Genomic DNA, 14404 nt, shown 5'->3' on the forward strand with positions numbered 1-14404 from the left:
GCTATACAGTATAAACTTGTTTATCTATTCTATATATACCTGCCAGTATCTGCAAATCTGGACCTCGCAGTCTGTCCCTTCCCACCCCCTCTCCCCCTAAATTAACTTTTTTTTTCCTTTCTTTGTTTCCTAGCATGTTGGAACATCTCGGGTCTCTTCTCCAGCCTCACCTCCATCAATGCTTACCTCCTTGGTCCCAGCCTCCTAGACCTGCCTGTGGCTGCCCTTTGCGCCCTTTCCTGATTCTGTCCCTCCCCGAGCCTCTTCACCTCATCCATTGCCGTCACAGGCTCTCCAGATTCCCGGGCTGTGTGCGGGTGAGAAATCTTTGCTGCAGCGAAGACCGGAGTCCCCCGCGCGCAACCCAGTGGCAGAAGAGGGCGAGGCTGAGAGAAAAGCAGGGCTGAAGGAGAGGGAGGCAGCCGGTCCTCCCCGAGAGTCTGCAAGAATGCGGCAGGGGGCCGGGGACATGGGGAGACACTAACTCCCGAGGCCCTGCTCGGGGCTTGAGGACCCGGCCCGCGGGCGAATTTCCTGCCAAGTGCATCGCAGAAGAGGAGGCGCCTGGAAAGCAAAGAGAGGGACGCTGGGGGTGTCCATCCCCCGGAATAGGACCCCCTGCGAACGCGGGAACAGCAGAGGCGGGAGTCGGTGAGTGGTGTGAAGGGAAAACCCGTCTCCAGATTGGGCTCTGGAGCGTCGGGGAGCCTGGGGCGCTCGGGTGAGCACCCAAGGGGTGAAGCGTGCCGCGCGAGCGATGGGCGAGGGGCAGCCGGAGGGAGTGCCGCGCGCTCGGGGCGGGGACGCGAGCGGGGCGCGGGGCTCGGCGCTGGCGCAGGCTCAGGAAGGGGGGCTGCCCGCGGGTGCGAGCTGCGGAGCGCGTGCGGCGGCCGCGGCGACAGTGTTCGTGTGGCTGTGGGAAAGCTAGGGCCGAGCGCGAGTGCGAGTGAGGCACAGACAGAGCGCATGTCTCATCCGCGCGAGCAGCCACTGGCCGCTCCACCACCATCTTTTGCATGTGCAACATTTGCAGCCGGACAGAAAACCTCTCCCAGGGCTATGGAGACTGCGGGGAAAACCTGGCACCTCGAGATGGATTGCTAAAGGGACACAGTCATAGTCCCAAACTACCCAAACCTCTCCCCCCCCCTTTTTCCCCCCTTTTTTTGGTTGTTTTCAATTTTAGCGCCATAGCCTTCAATGCCTCTCTGAACAGCCTTTAGGAAGAGTGCGAGAGAAAGAGAGCGCGCGCCAGGGAGAGGAGAAAAGAAGATGAGGATTATTTGCAGACAGATTGTCTTGTTATTTTCCGGATTTTGGGGACTCGCCATGGGAGCCTTTCCGAGCAGCGTGCAAATAGGTAAGCTCTGCTCCGGTGGGGTATGCATGTGGGTGGCTGTAGCAGATACCCGAAAGTGAGTTGAATGAGTTGTTCATAAGCAATTTAGGGGAACCTTTGGCGGCTCCCTTCTCCTCCGCTTCTCTCTTCCTCTCTCCCCTTTATGGAAAAAAAAAAAAAGCCTCTTTGGTGCAGGTTCAGTCTGAACAGCACAGAGCTACCCACCCATCCGTCCTCAGTGCATACTCCTCTATTTCTACCTTTGGCTTATGTCGCTTAAGTAGGGTTGGAATAAGTTGGGAGAAAAAAAATTCACCGGGGGGTTTCGTTGCATTTTATCTGATATGTCTTTTCATTGCTTTCTCTGGAGCGTGAAGGGATGTCGAGTTTGTTTTTTAAAAAGCACCACAACAAAACAAAACAAACCACCTCCCCTCCCCGCACTTCTTCCCATACTGTACGCCGCAGCTTTCTCGCTACTACGGAAAGACACTGGGCATTTACACCTGCACCCCCTTGCTTTTGCTCGCCACTAATTAACCGATTTCAAAGTTAGATCTCTTTCCCGGAACCTTTGCTTCTTTTGTTTTCCTCTTGGGTCTTTTGCCCCAACCCTCCGTCTGGACTCTATTTCCAAGGGCCCTGTCCATCCGTGCCTCCTGTCTTTTAATGGGACGCAGCTATTGAATTTCTTCCAGCTAAGCCCAGCCTCAGACTGCATCATTTCTCGTGGACAGTGCACAAAACGGTGCTAATTAGGCTGAATCCAAGAGCTGCATAAAAACAAAGTTCAAGTCTCCTTTTTGATTTGCCTCTAACCGGCACATCACCACATCCCTTCATGTCTGTATTTTAATGCAAATTCTCTTTTCTGTTTATCTGCATGCATCTTAGAGATGCCTGAGCTAGCTGATGAAGCAGTGTGCTGGGAATCACGGGGAGGGCAAGAGAGAGAAAGGAAGACACAGCAAATGGTCTCAGAGGTCACTGTGATCATGACAGATCGGGACAGGAAAACACTGAGCTGTTCTAAAGACGAAATGCTAAGCATACACCTTAGGGACAAAGGGCAGTCTTCCAAGACGTGGCAGGGATAGCCCCCTAATCGTACGTGCTAGTGAATGGCACTGGGTCTGACAGCGCTTGGGGTGGGTATGATGACATTTACAAGAGGAAACACTGAATGTGCTTTTTCTGCTGTTTTCAATAGGTGGTCTCTTCATTCGAAACACTGATCAGGAATACACTGCTTTTCGGTTAGCAATTTTTCTTCATAACACCAGCCCCAATGCGTCAGAAGCTCCTTTTAATTTGGTACCTCATGTGGACAACATCGAGACAGCCAACAGTTTTGCTGTAACAAATGCCTGTAAGTAAAACATAAGTTGTGGCTAAATGAGAAGAGAATTCAAATGGGGCAATAGAGTCCCTTTCCTCTGTATTATTATTATTTATTGTTATATTTTTTAGAAAGATACTCATGATCTCCACAGTTGGCTGGTTACAGAGCAAATCAGAGTTAAAAACGAGATTTAATCTCAGGGATATTTAACTGGTATTTCTTTCTTTTCATTCCTTCCTCCTTCCCTCCTCCCACCCTCCCTCCTTATGTTCTTCCTTCTTCTTTTTTTCTTTATTGAAATTAATTCAAGTTACTTTCCCCTTTAGCATTTCAGTATTATGCCTACAACCTGAATGTCAAATGAGTAAAAATTGTTCAGTCTAGTTTCTGATTTCTGTTTCTTTGGTTTTTATTTGCTTTTCACTTGAGTAAGTGTCTGTCTTGCTTTTAAAGAAGACACATGCTCTCTTACACTGGTAAAGGCAATGGAAGCTTTGCTCGCGGTGAGAAAGAGAGGGGAGTGGTGGTGTAGAGGATATATATTTGAGTCGGTTGGTTGACGCTGCAGATGATCTGGTGATGTCACTTGAGGCTGCCCTGCTCTTATATTCTGGGTTGTAAATGTCTGCTGCTATCAGGTAATGCATATATCCTGTGGATATAATTCCACAAACCCTTATGTTGGTGGCAAATCATGTGAGTCTCCAATCGACTTGAATTCACAAACCAATCCAGCTGGATCTATGTTATCCTACAGAATAAGACTGAGATTGGGTGAGCTTACCTAATGCTATAATGAAATAGTTGTACAGTGCTCCCCAGCCAAAATACAGCATAACTTAATGCAAAAATGTAATCAACTGTGTATTAATTTTAAAATCACTAAAATATATCAGTCAAAAGAGCATTTAGGTTGCATATTCACTCTTGAGGGAAACACATTTTTCAACTATCTCCTCATTTTTACATGCTAATTTATTACTGTTTAAAATGTGTTAAGATAATGGTTATAATTTATGTAAGAAATATAGGACTAGTTTCTACATAAAATTTTGCACAACAGTAGTAAAGTGTTTAATCTGCATTGTATAAATTTTTATTATCTCAAGTTGAGTATATTTTAATTTTGAAAGTCCTCTTTCTGAACAAACAAGTAAAATTGAAAATGAAGAGGTTTTATATGTCAGGAGGATATCTGTTTCATTAATTATTATAATTCATATATTTTTGCCATTAATTCATCTAACAGGTAACGTGATCACTTTTCCTTAATTTTTGGCATCTAATTACTACTTTATTTTAGAACTTGGTTTCTTAAGGAGGTTAAAGCATTTGACACTTTTTTAAACTGCCACAATTGTATTAAGTGGCAGAATGGTGTAGCTCTTCTGAGCACTAATTAATTAAAAAAATCATTTGTTGCATTTAATAACAAAATCGCTATTCATTATAATGATAATTGTATCAGAATGGAGTTATTTTTAAGCAGACGTGCACATAAATTAGAGCTGGGTTTGTGGATAGTCATTTTTTAAAATTTCTTAAGTTATTAATTTTTGTTCTAAGTTTTGAAAGAGATGTCAACATTTAAAATAGTTCTAAAGATAAAATATTTTCCTTAGTATATGAATATTATCTGTTCATTTAAATAGTTCTCTCATGTCTTTCTTGAGATCCTGTCAACGAAAACATTTCTAAGTTTAAAAATAATTCATGATTCAAATATATTTTGAAGGTACTTTTTCTACAGTAAATTACTACTCAAACATTAATTTTTATTATTAAATTTTGAAAGACTTTAAAAGTGGAGGTATATTCATTTTATTTTTACAAATTAAGTTCTTAATTATTCTAAAGTTTGCCTTATGGCTTTCAGCTGTATAAACTATAAAGTGCTAATTCTTTCTTCCTCCATATCATTTGTTAATCTCATTTGGGATAATTTTAATCAGTATTATATTATTTATGTAATGAAAATATTATATAAAATAAAATCTTACTGGTAAGGAACAGTAAACATGAGGAATTGATAAGAAGCTGTACATAGAATGAGAAAGTAGAAAAAGGTATAAAATATAGATAATATGCTATTTTTTAACATGTTAGAACTGAGAAAATTGAAGCTAAGTAAACTAAGTTCGCTTATTTTGATTCCAAGTGTAACACAATGTTAGTGATACCATGTTTTTCATAATCACATAGAACTGATTTGTATACATGTTTAAAATATTTTTAAGGCATAAAGTGCAAATAAGGAAAAAACATTTTCTAGTGAAGAAAAGGAAATTTTTTTGACAAATGAGTGTGCCAAGTGTCCTTAAGGCAAATCTAAGCAGAATTTGGAAAAAATCAATGGTCAGAGAGCGTGGGTCAGGTGATTGGTGTTTGTTAAATGGACTGACCGAGAGCATGTGCTAGCATGCTTTTCCAGTCTAATTAAAGGTGAAACGTAAGCAGTAAGTATGAGGCAACCTCATATATCAAGCTCCATGCCTTTGGGTACAAAAGGATAAAAATAGTATTCTGGAGAATTAACATGGAACTTATTTCTCATAGTGGTACAGACTGGATTTTTAAATTTTTCATGTCGGATTAAATATAAACGTGTAATATGTGTCTGGCTAGGTTTATTTTTAATATGATTTTCCTGCAGTGAATCCTTGTAAAACCACAGGATCTAGTGTCTTTTTGAATAAGGGCCATTAAAACAGGGTATGTTTATTTTATGGAATGTGTGCTTAAAGACGAAAAAGGCAGATTAGGGAATAAAAGTATTATTGGTCATCTATTGGACAGATATAATTTAACGTTAGTTCTTTTACCTGGATATTAATTTCGCACTCTAAGAATACTTTGAGCAATCTAAACATTCTGTGTATAAAGTTTACACACTGCATATCTGTAAATCCGTTTAACTAAAATTTATCACTTTTGGTATAAATCCCAAATTGCTGGGGTGGAGAGAGGGGTGGGGGGATAATTTTGGTTTATCATTTTTTTGGAAATAATATTTGTGTAAGATTATATTGACATATTGTTCTCTTTTTAAACTATTCACATTGTTGAAAAAATCACACTTTGCTAAATATAAAACTGAAATTACAAGAAATTCAGATTATATAAAATTATGACATATTTCAGTAACAAAGTATAGTGTAATAAGTAGTCAGATTTCAAAATGTAATTAAAGTTATACATTTCTTTGTTGTAATCTGTACAAACTATGGAGTAGAGCAAAATAGATAATTTAAAAATAAATCCAACATGGGCAGTGTTCTTTAATAAAATATTATACAATCAACCCAAAATAGCTATCCTTGCAAACAAACATGCTACTTAAATTGGATATGTTCTTTGCAAAACATTTGAGACAACCCGAAAGCAGGCTGTGTTCTTATATTTTCCCCAAAGCTTTTTTTAATAAAGATATTTTGGTTTGGAGGATGATGTGTGTTAAATTGGCCAAAAGTAATAACCAAAATACTGAAATAGACTATCAATCAAGTTTTCAAAAAGATAAAAATATAAGACATTACAATTATTTATTTAGTCCAGTTACGTTAGAAATCCCGTAAAAGCAGCAGTCCTTTAATAAGGCCTTCCCTTTATAATATAATCCACAGACGTCTCGTTTCTGAAATGATTCTTTTAAATTTCAGATGGGCCACAGGAAATACATAATGAAATAGATCAAGTGCTCATGTATGTTACTTTGGTGAAATAATAAGATAATTTTGTGGAATATTTCCAACTTTTTTAACTTGTATAGGAAAGACCAACTCGTTAATACTTTCGTTTTATTATTTTTTAATAATGTGTTTATCTTACTCTTCTTTTCTGTTTAAAATCTGTCTATTCAGTGGTTTAAAACATGATGGATTGGAAAGTTGTAACAATCAAAAATAGAATGGATAACATATCCTAGTAGTGATGAAAAAGCTTGTTCTTTTTTAAGTTAAATATTAGTCCTATTCGTGATGGCTTTATTTATGAACTCTCAAGTATCCAGGTTGAGTGCTACTTGTAAAACGATAAGTTTGTACGTATGTTGGTGTGTAAAATATACTTGTTTAATTAATGTGAATACATTGGAATGTGACACTCTATCCAGTAGACTCTGCAGGCATTTTAATTCAAACTTGTAGAATTTAAGGGTATTAAATAATACAATCTCTTGGCTTTAATTCAACAGTGTTTATTATTGTACATTTTCCTTTCAAGGGACGTAAAGTCCTCAAAAGACATACTAAGAGTTTATTTTGGACTGATACAATAATCTTAAAAGTGCAAAAAATGCAATTCTGATGGTTTGACCTGCAAAGTTGTTAGTAGAAATACGTTAGGATTAAATACTGTTTGACTTTTGATTATTTTTATAGAAATGAGTGACTTGACTCTATTGTGACTGTCATTAAGTTTCCTTTTAGTTTTATAATATTCTTTCTCTCATTTTTTGATTTTCCATCATAAGATTGATAACAAAGATGAGTCATATTCCTGTGGTTTGTCCCTTTCTTAAATGGTACCCAGTTTGCCTTGATATATTTCAGAACTGTGACAGGATTAAGCTTTCATAAAACCATTGAAAAACTCCGTAAACTTTTTTTTTTCCCTTGTGGATTCTTCCAAGTGTTATTTCCCAAAAAGGAAACATTTTTACTTTCTGGCATTGGGAAGTATGTATATCTTATTTACAGAATTGTATTATAGTTCAGGAATTTAAAGTGAAAAATAAATGCCATACACCTTACATTTTATGACAACACATAGTTTTTAAACTGCTTTGATATGCATGATTTTATGTGACCTCAAGCTAGTTTTAGAGTGAGACTGTCTGAGAAGATAATCATTATTTTGTAGATAAGCCAGCTCTGGCTCAAAGAAGTCACTTGACTTGTCAAAGACCATGTAGCTAATAAGCTATAGAGCCAAAGTTTGAACCCAGGTCTTCTAACTACTGTCCTGGTACTTCAGCCAGGAGACCATAGGGTGTGAAAAATACATCTATATTGAGATTATTTGAATTAAGAAAGAAAAAAGAATTATCATTTTTTTTTTTTCTGATGCAACGTTTTGAAGAAAATAGGGCAAGACGTTTCTGGGCAACTCACTCATTAATCAGATGACAGTGAGTGATGCAGCAAAGACTGAAGTCATACTGTATAATGAATTTGTTCATTCGGTCACTAGATTAGGTAATAGACATATCTCTTTATTCATTGAGCATATGTATCAAGGGCAGCTGTATTTATGACACTAGACTGGAAATGAAGATACAAAACCTTGTGAGTAGTTGCTGCCCTCAGGGAGCTAACAGTCCGGTGGGGAAGATGCACAAGCCAGTTGTCCCAGTGCAGTAAGACAGAGTATTGTGACAGAGGAACAGAGTGCTACGACAGAGATCAGCACAGGAAGGAGCATCAAACTTGGCACAGTGTCTGAGGGGAGGTATCACCTGAGCTGGGTGTTAAGGCTCTGGTTGAGTTATTTGAAGCCCAGAGGAAGGAAGTGTACCTGGCCAGGGGAGCAGTGCAAGACAAGGCACCAAGGTGTGGCAGGGCCAGGTGTGACTGAGCCACTCAATATGGTTGAGTTTGGCTGTAGCGCTGAGTGTGATGGGAAGGAGAGGTGTGCTGAGAGGCGAAGGTTTGTAGATCCACAGAGGATCTCATAGCTGTTGTAAGGAGACTTTTCTGAATAAAAACAAGGGCCCATGAATGATTCAAAAACAACAGTGACATGATCAGATTTATATTTTACAAAGAACAGGATGATTTCAAGAAGGAGAATGTATTGCAAGGTGCCAAAAATGAAAAGAAAAAGACTAGTTAGTTGGGCTTTGAAGTAATAGAGTTTAGGATGATGAATGCTTGGATAAAAGTAAGAGCATTAAAGGGGGATAAAAGTACCTAGATGCAAGCATACAGAACTGTTGACAGACTCAGTGATGGTTTGGATGTCTTTGTGGGAAGGAGGGAAGGAAGAATGGGAAGAATTAAAGATGACTTCTTCCGTTTCTGGTCTGGACAAATGATTGGATGGTGGTGCCATCAATTAGGAAGGGACACACAGAAGAAGGGGCAGATTTGAAGGGGGAAGGTGCATTTAGCGTGGAAGTACTGATTTTGAGGAGTTTAAGAGACACTCGGATGCAGCAGGAAGTTGGACGTGTGTGTCTGGAGCTGTTGGTCTCAGTCTGCACTGAAGAGAGACACTTGCTAATGGCTGAAACCATGGGCATGGGTGAAATCATCCAGAGAGAGCAAGAGCAGTGAAAAGGCTGCTGAGGACAAAATCCTAGGAGATACCAGCGCTTGAGGGACAGGGAGAGAAAAGGAAGCTGAAGGAAATGGCTCAGAGGGCTCAGAGGAAAATGAGGCAAGAGTGATTTCACAGGAGCAATTTTAAGTCAGTAATGATCAACTTTGTCAGTTGCTGCAGAATTTAAATAATGAGTTGCAACTATAATTGATCTTTAACATCAGATCAATGTTTTTTGTATTTGACCAGGAAAAAAAAAGTAGCGTTTATTAATACCACATGTATTCTATTAATACATACTCTTTTGTGTATATTGGCTTAAAATAGCCTTATCTTTTACTAAGAGATAGGAGAGTCTTTTCTGGACTTTGGAACCAGGTGGGCTTCAATTTGCAACCTGATAGTGTGTAAATTAATTAACGCTTTTGAGCATCAGTTTCTTCATCTGTTAATAGGAAAAAAACACATGAATTTTATGAATATTAGAAAAGTGTTTGGAAAGTACTCAGGAAATAATTATAACTCAATTAAATTTTGTTGTATTACATTTTCTGTGTCATATAGAACAATTTTTTCTGAACCAAAGTTACCATTTTGAGTTATTTATATTTTCTGTTTGTATTTTAAAAAAGCAATTTATGTTTTGAATAAATATATTTTCTTAATATTTTATAGGAATTTTTGACCTCTCACTGAATTGTTAATTTTAACTTATTTGCACAAATCTAAATGCATAGTTGTCAAAATTATTTCTAAGCCCTTTAAGAGGTTAATTTTGTCTGGGATCTGTGGACCATTTGGAGAGAGAATTGGTTCACAAATGGATTAAAAAGACGGATGAATTCTCCTAATTGTATGCAAAATTATGTGTTCCTGAGCACGTTTTGTGTGTGTCTGTATGAATCTGTGTGTTTCCAGAGAGGCAGTCTAAACTTTTGGACAGCTTCTCAATGAATTCTAGTCATAAAAAAAGGCCCACAGCCCTAAAGGAGCTACACGTAAATTAGATAAACAAATAGCACTTCATTCCCTACTTTCTTCATTTCAGAACCAATTGGATTTTATCCTTGAAACTAACCAGGAATTTTTCCATAAACGCATCTCCAGTAGCTTCTTCCTTGTCATAGAAAATAACCAGTGTGTCCTAGCTGGAAAAAAAATGTTTGGCTTAGTCCCCTGCCTCTTAAGCTGTCATTATATTATTTTTATTTCTTTTCTTACTATCAAAAGTTCTACTTATTTCACATCAGCTCCTTCTGTTTTTTATCATGATTTACCTTTTCCCTTAACCATCACCACTCTTGCAACAACCTTCTTGAAGGTCATCGGTGACTTACAAATTAGTAAATCCCATTGTTCCTTGGTCCTCACTGTCTCTTTGTAGTTTGCAGGATTTGATATGACTGATAATTTCCTGTTCTTTGAAGCTCATTTCTCCTCTGATAATAATAATAATAATAGCAAAATGGGGTGCTGATATGTGCCAAGGGTCTGTGTTAATTACCTCTATTCTTACACAACTCTGAGAAGCAGGAATCATTATTACTATTATTTTATATGTGGAGAAACTGAAGATTTATAGTTAGGAAAATTTGCCTAACCATGAAGTGTGCAGGGTATCGCATCCTAAGGTCCCTTTTGCCAGCCGTTCACACTATAGTATGTTGGTGATTTCAGCAGGCACAAGGTAGCCATCACTCAGTGTGACAGTAGCTAGATAACTCTTCATTTAAACAGCAAGATGTTTCTCTCAAAGTCACTTCTTTATTTTAACGATATTCGTGGACCCCATTGAATACGTGTAGCATTTTACATTGGACACCGATTTTTCTACGTGATCTGTAATCCAACACAGAAATTTGAGAATTCTAAACGATGATGCCCTCATTACTTTACGCTGCCAAATTCATGTTGTAAACACCACCAGTGTAAAAATGACTAAGTAAACCTTTGTATGTTATACACATAGCGTTGGATACCTCATTAGGTGGCCAACCTATGTAACTTTTATAGGAATGATATCTGATTTCAGAGTAACTACAGCTATTTGAAACATATTTTCTCCAGTGTTTTATTTTAAGACTTGCTTAGCCGTCAGCATTTTCTTTCAGATTTTCCTTTACATGCTTTTGGATTCCAATAAACAGAGTGAGGACTGCCTTAAAGAGTACCGCTCTAAGTCAAAATTGCTAGTCTTTATAGCATCTTTGCTCGCCTCCAACTTAATAAAACGAATAGTGCCATAAATAAAAAGTTCAATGTTATCTTAGAAACAAAAGGTAAAAAAAAATGGGATTTAGTACTTTCTTTGAATAAGCCACTGTATTTCTCCAGCTACAGCAAAAATTACACCTTAACTTGTAATCAGTGTTTGCTTACTTTTGTTGCTTATATGCTTATTCTAAAATAAGCAGCTTTTCATCAGTGACTTTAAATGTTATGCCCTATATTCTGTTTTACCTATATTTCTTTTTAAAACTGACATATACTTATGAAAATTTCAAATAATTTAGAAATCTTAAAAAGCCAAAATATTTTGCAATTTCACCATGCAGAGATAATCACAGTAAACAAGGGTTATAGATCTTTCCAGACTTCTTTTTTTGTCTATATAGACCTAGAAAGATAGAGTATAATAAACATAATAGTAATATATATCTAAATAAAAGTTTTTATTAAAAATGATATTAGTGTATACCTCTATTTTATTAATGGTTTATTTATCATTAAAAGTTTTGTCAATGTGTAAGAGCACTCTCATTTTATTTTACTGCCACATAATGTCATTGTGCAAAGTTACTATGACAGACGTGTTTAGCACCCTCTGGACCAACATTTAGGCTGTTGTCCACATTTTTCATATTACGAGCAGATCAGCAGTAAAACTATTTGAGCACCCGTGTGAATATTCCTGTAGGATTAATTCCCGGAAATGAAATCACTATTTCAAATAACGGGGCTTTCTGCTTTTAGTGCATATTGTCAGTTTCTTCTCAAACGCAAAATATGATTTAAATTGATAACCACTAAGATGTGAGAATAGTTGTTTTTCTATGACTTGCTAACACTAGTCATTATCAGTCTCTTGAATCTTCGCTTGTCCTGATGGAGTACAACTGACATCTGATTGCTGCTTTAATTTGCATATTTTTGATTAATAGTGAGGCTGATAATATTTTCCTGTAAGACCGAGTATATCTTTCTGGGTAAACTGCTGTTCTTTTCCTTTGCCAATGTTTTCTTCTTTATTTGTGGGAATGTTTTACAGACTATAGAAATTAACCCTTTGTCATGTATGTTGCAGATTATTTTTCTACTGTGCTTTTGGCTTCCAGCTGCTTTTTTGATGCCTTTTACCATACAGACATTTTAAATTTTTATGTAGTCAAATCTGTGAGTCATTTTCCTAATGGCTCCTGGGTTTCATGCTATGCTGATAAAGGTATTTCTATCCTTAAAACTATAAAGCATTCTCTCACATTTTTCTAGTATACCTGTATGGTTTTACATTTTATATCTATAATAGTAACTCTTTGGAATGTATTTTCTTACGTGTGTTAGGAATGGACCTTTATTTTTTTCTGCACTGTTTGTTTAAATAAGTTATTCTTTTACAACCGCTTTGAATTGATACATTTGTGCAAATCTCCTGCAATCGTGACTGAATTTGAGCTTGAGCAGAAATTTTACCTGCATTTTACCTCTTGCAAGTTCTCCTGTTTACTGTTCGTCATCTACCTTTTCTGACAGTCCCTATGGTAATATTGCTAGTTTTGATAATTTTATTATCTGCTTTCTTGTTCTTTCTATTACTTCCTGGGTTTTTTTTTTTTTTTGCCCTGTTTGTCACTTACCATCTGACCACGTCTTTTTGCGTCTATATCCAGAGTACATTACAGATATTTCCACCTTTGTACATTGCTCTCCCCCTCTTCTGGGAAAAGTCAGTGGTACTTTTCTAACAATTTCTTATTTAATCTCCTGCTTCTCCTCTTTACCTCTCCTTGTCCGCTTTACATAATGGAGCCAGTGGTTCCCTTCAGAATTGAAATCAGCGACGGTTTCCTTATTACTCAAAACCCTACAATGGGTTTTCATTCTCTTAGACTAAAATTGCAGCTCGTTTTTTTTTTTTAATTGAAATATAGTCAGTTTACAATGTTGTGTCAATTTCTCATGTACAGCATGATTCTTCAGTCATACATGAATATGCATACATTCATTTTCATATTCTTTTTCACCATGAGCTACTACAAGATCTTGTATATATTTCCCTGTGCTATACAGTACAAACTTGTTTATTTTATATATACCAGTCAGTATCTGCAAATCTCAAACTCCCAGTTTATCCTTTCCCATTCCCTTACCCCCCCCCCCCCCCGGCAACCACAAGTATGTATTCTATGTCTGTGAGTCTGTTTCTGTTTTATATATAAGTTCATTTGCCTTTTTCTTTTTAGATTCCACATATGAACGATCTCATATGGTATTTTTCTTTCTCTTTCTCTCTTACTTCACTTAGAATGACATTCTCCAGGGCCATCCATGTTGCTGCAAATGGCATTATTTTATCATTTTTATGGCTGAATAGTATTCCATTGTGTAAATATACCACAACTTCTTAAAACTACAACTCTTTAACATGCTAATTCTAAGTATGATCTGACTTCTGCCCATCTTTTTGCCTTGTTCACCATGCTGGAGTCCACTCAGTTTTTGTTTTTTTTTTTTTAACATGCTTTAACCCTCTCTTTTTTTTTTTTCTCTCTATGCTTTTATACTTTCCACTCCCCCTGCTATTTTTTTTTTAATCCTCAAATCTAGTTATTTGCTGGACTAGCTTTTTCTGAATCTTCAGGACTCAGGTCAAAGTCATCACTTAAGAGAAACCTTCCTCACCAGCCTCTCTATAGTCAGCTCTCCCACTCCCAAACTCCAATTACTCTAGATTGTCTTACCAAACCTATGATCATCTTTACTTTGAACACATTCTGTAATTATTATTTTCATTTGTTTACTTATTTATTATCTATATTCTATAAATTCCCAGAACCAAGGATTCTACCTGTCTTGTTAAACAATAGATCCACATAGCCTCACAAAATACCAGGTACAAAGTAAGAATAAGTAAGTATCTTTGAATATGTGAGTGAATAATATGTGATGAGTTTTCTCTTCACTCATCCTTGGGTCGTCCTTAGAATAGCTGAGACTCTTCGTGTGTTATCTTAGAGAAAACTGAGCAGATGATCTAAAGACAATGAGGTAGTAAATCCAAAATAAATGTTCTGTGTTTTCCTTTTCGTAAGCTTTTTTTTCCTCACTTGTTTCCATCAGATTCAGTTTGTGGCATGGGCTAAGTAAGGAGGAAGAAAGTGGGACTGTTCGTGCAAATTGATGTCCATTGTGCTGGCCAGATAGCACTTTGATAAATTTCAATTTGGTAGAAGGGAACATCTAGG

The 14404-nt window shown here is 37.2% G+C and overlaps 1 protein-coding gene across 4 annotated transcripts in view; it reads left to right on the top strand.

Moving 5' to 3' along the window:
* Window positions 1-200: 200 nt before the first annotated feature.
* Window positions 201-14404, top strand: part of GRIA4 (glutamate ionotropic receptor AMPA type subunit 4) — a 432709-nt gene continuing 418505 nt past the window's right edge. For 2 of the 4 annotated variants that reach the window (XM_074372962.1, XM_074372965.1), the window contains exons 1-3: window positions 201-651; window positions 1187-1360; window positions 2550-2708. In XM_074372962.1, coding sequence (XP_074229063.1) covers window positions 1273-1360; window positions 2550-2708 — 247 coding nt within the window. In that variant the 5' untranslated portion in view covers window positions 201-651; window positions 1187-1272. The other 2 variants (XM_074372964.1, XM_074372963.1) reach the window with 2 other exon arrangements.

This window comes from Camelus bactrianus, chromosome 10 (genome assembly GCF_048773025.1).
Source record: "Camelus bactrianus isolate YW-2024 breed Bactrian camel chromosome 10, ASM4877302v1, whole genome shotgun sequence".
Classification (NCBI taxonomy): Eukaryota; Metazoa; Chordata; class Mammalia; order Artiodactyla; family Camelidae; genus Camelus; species Camelus bactrianus.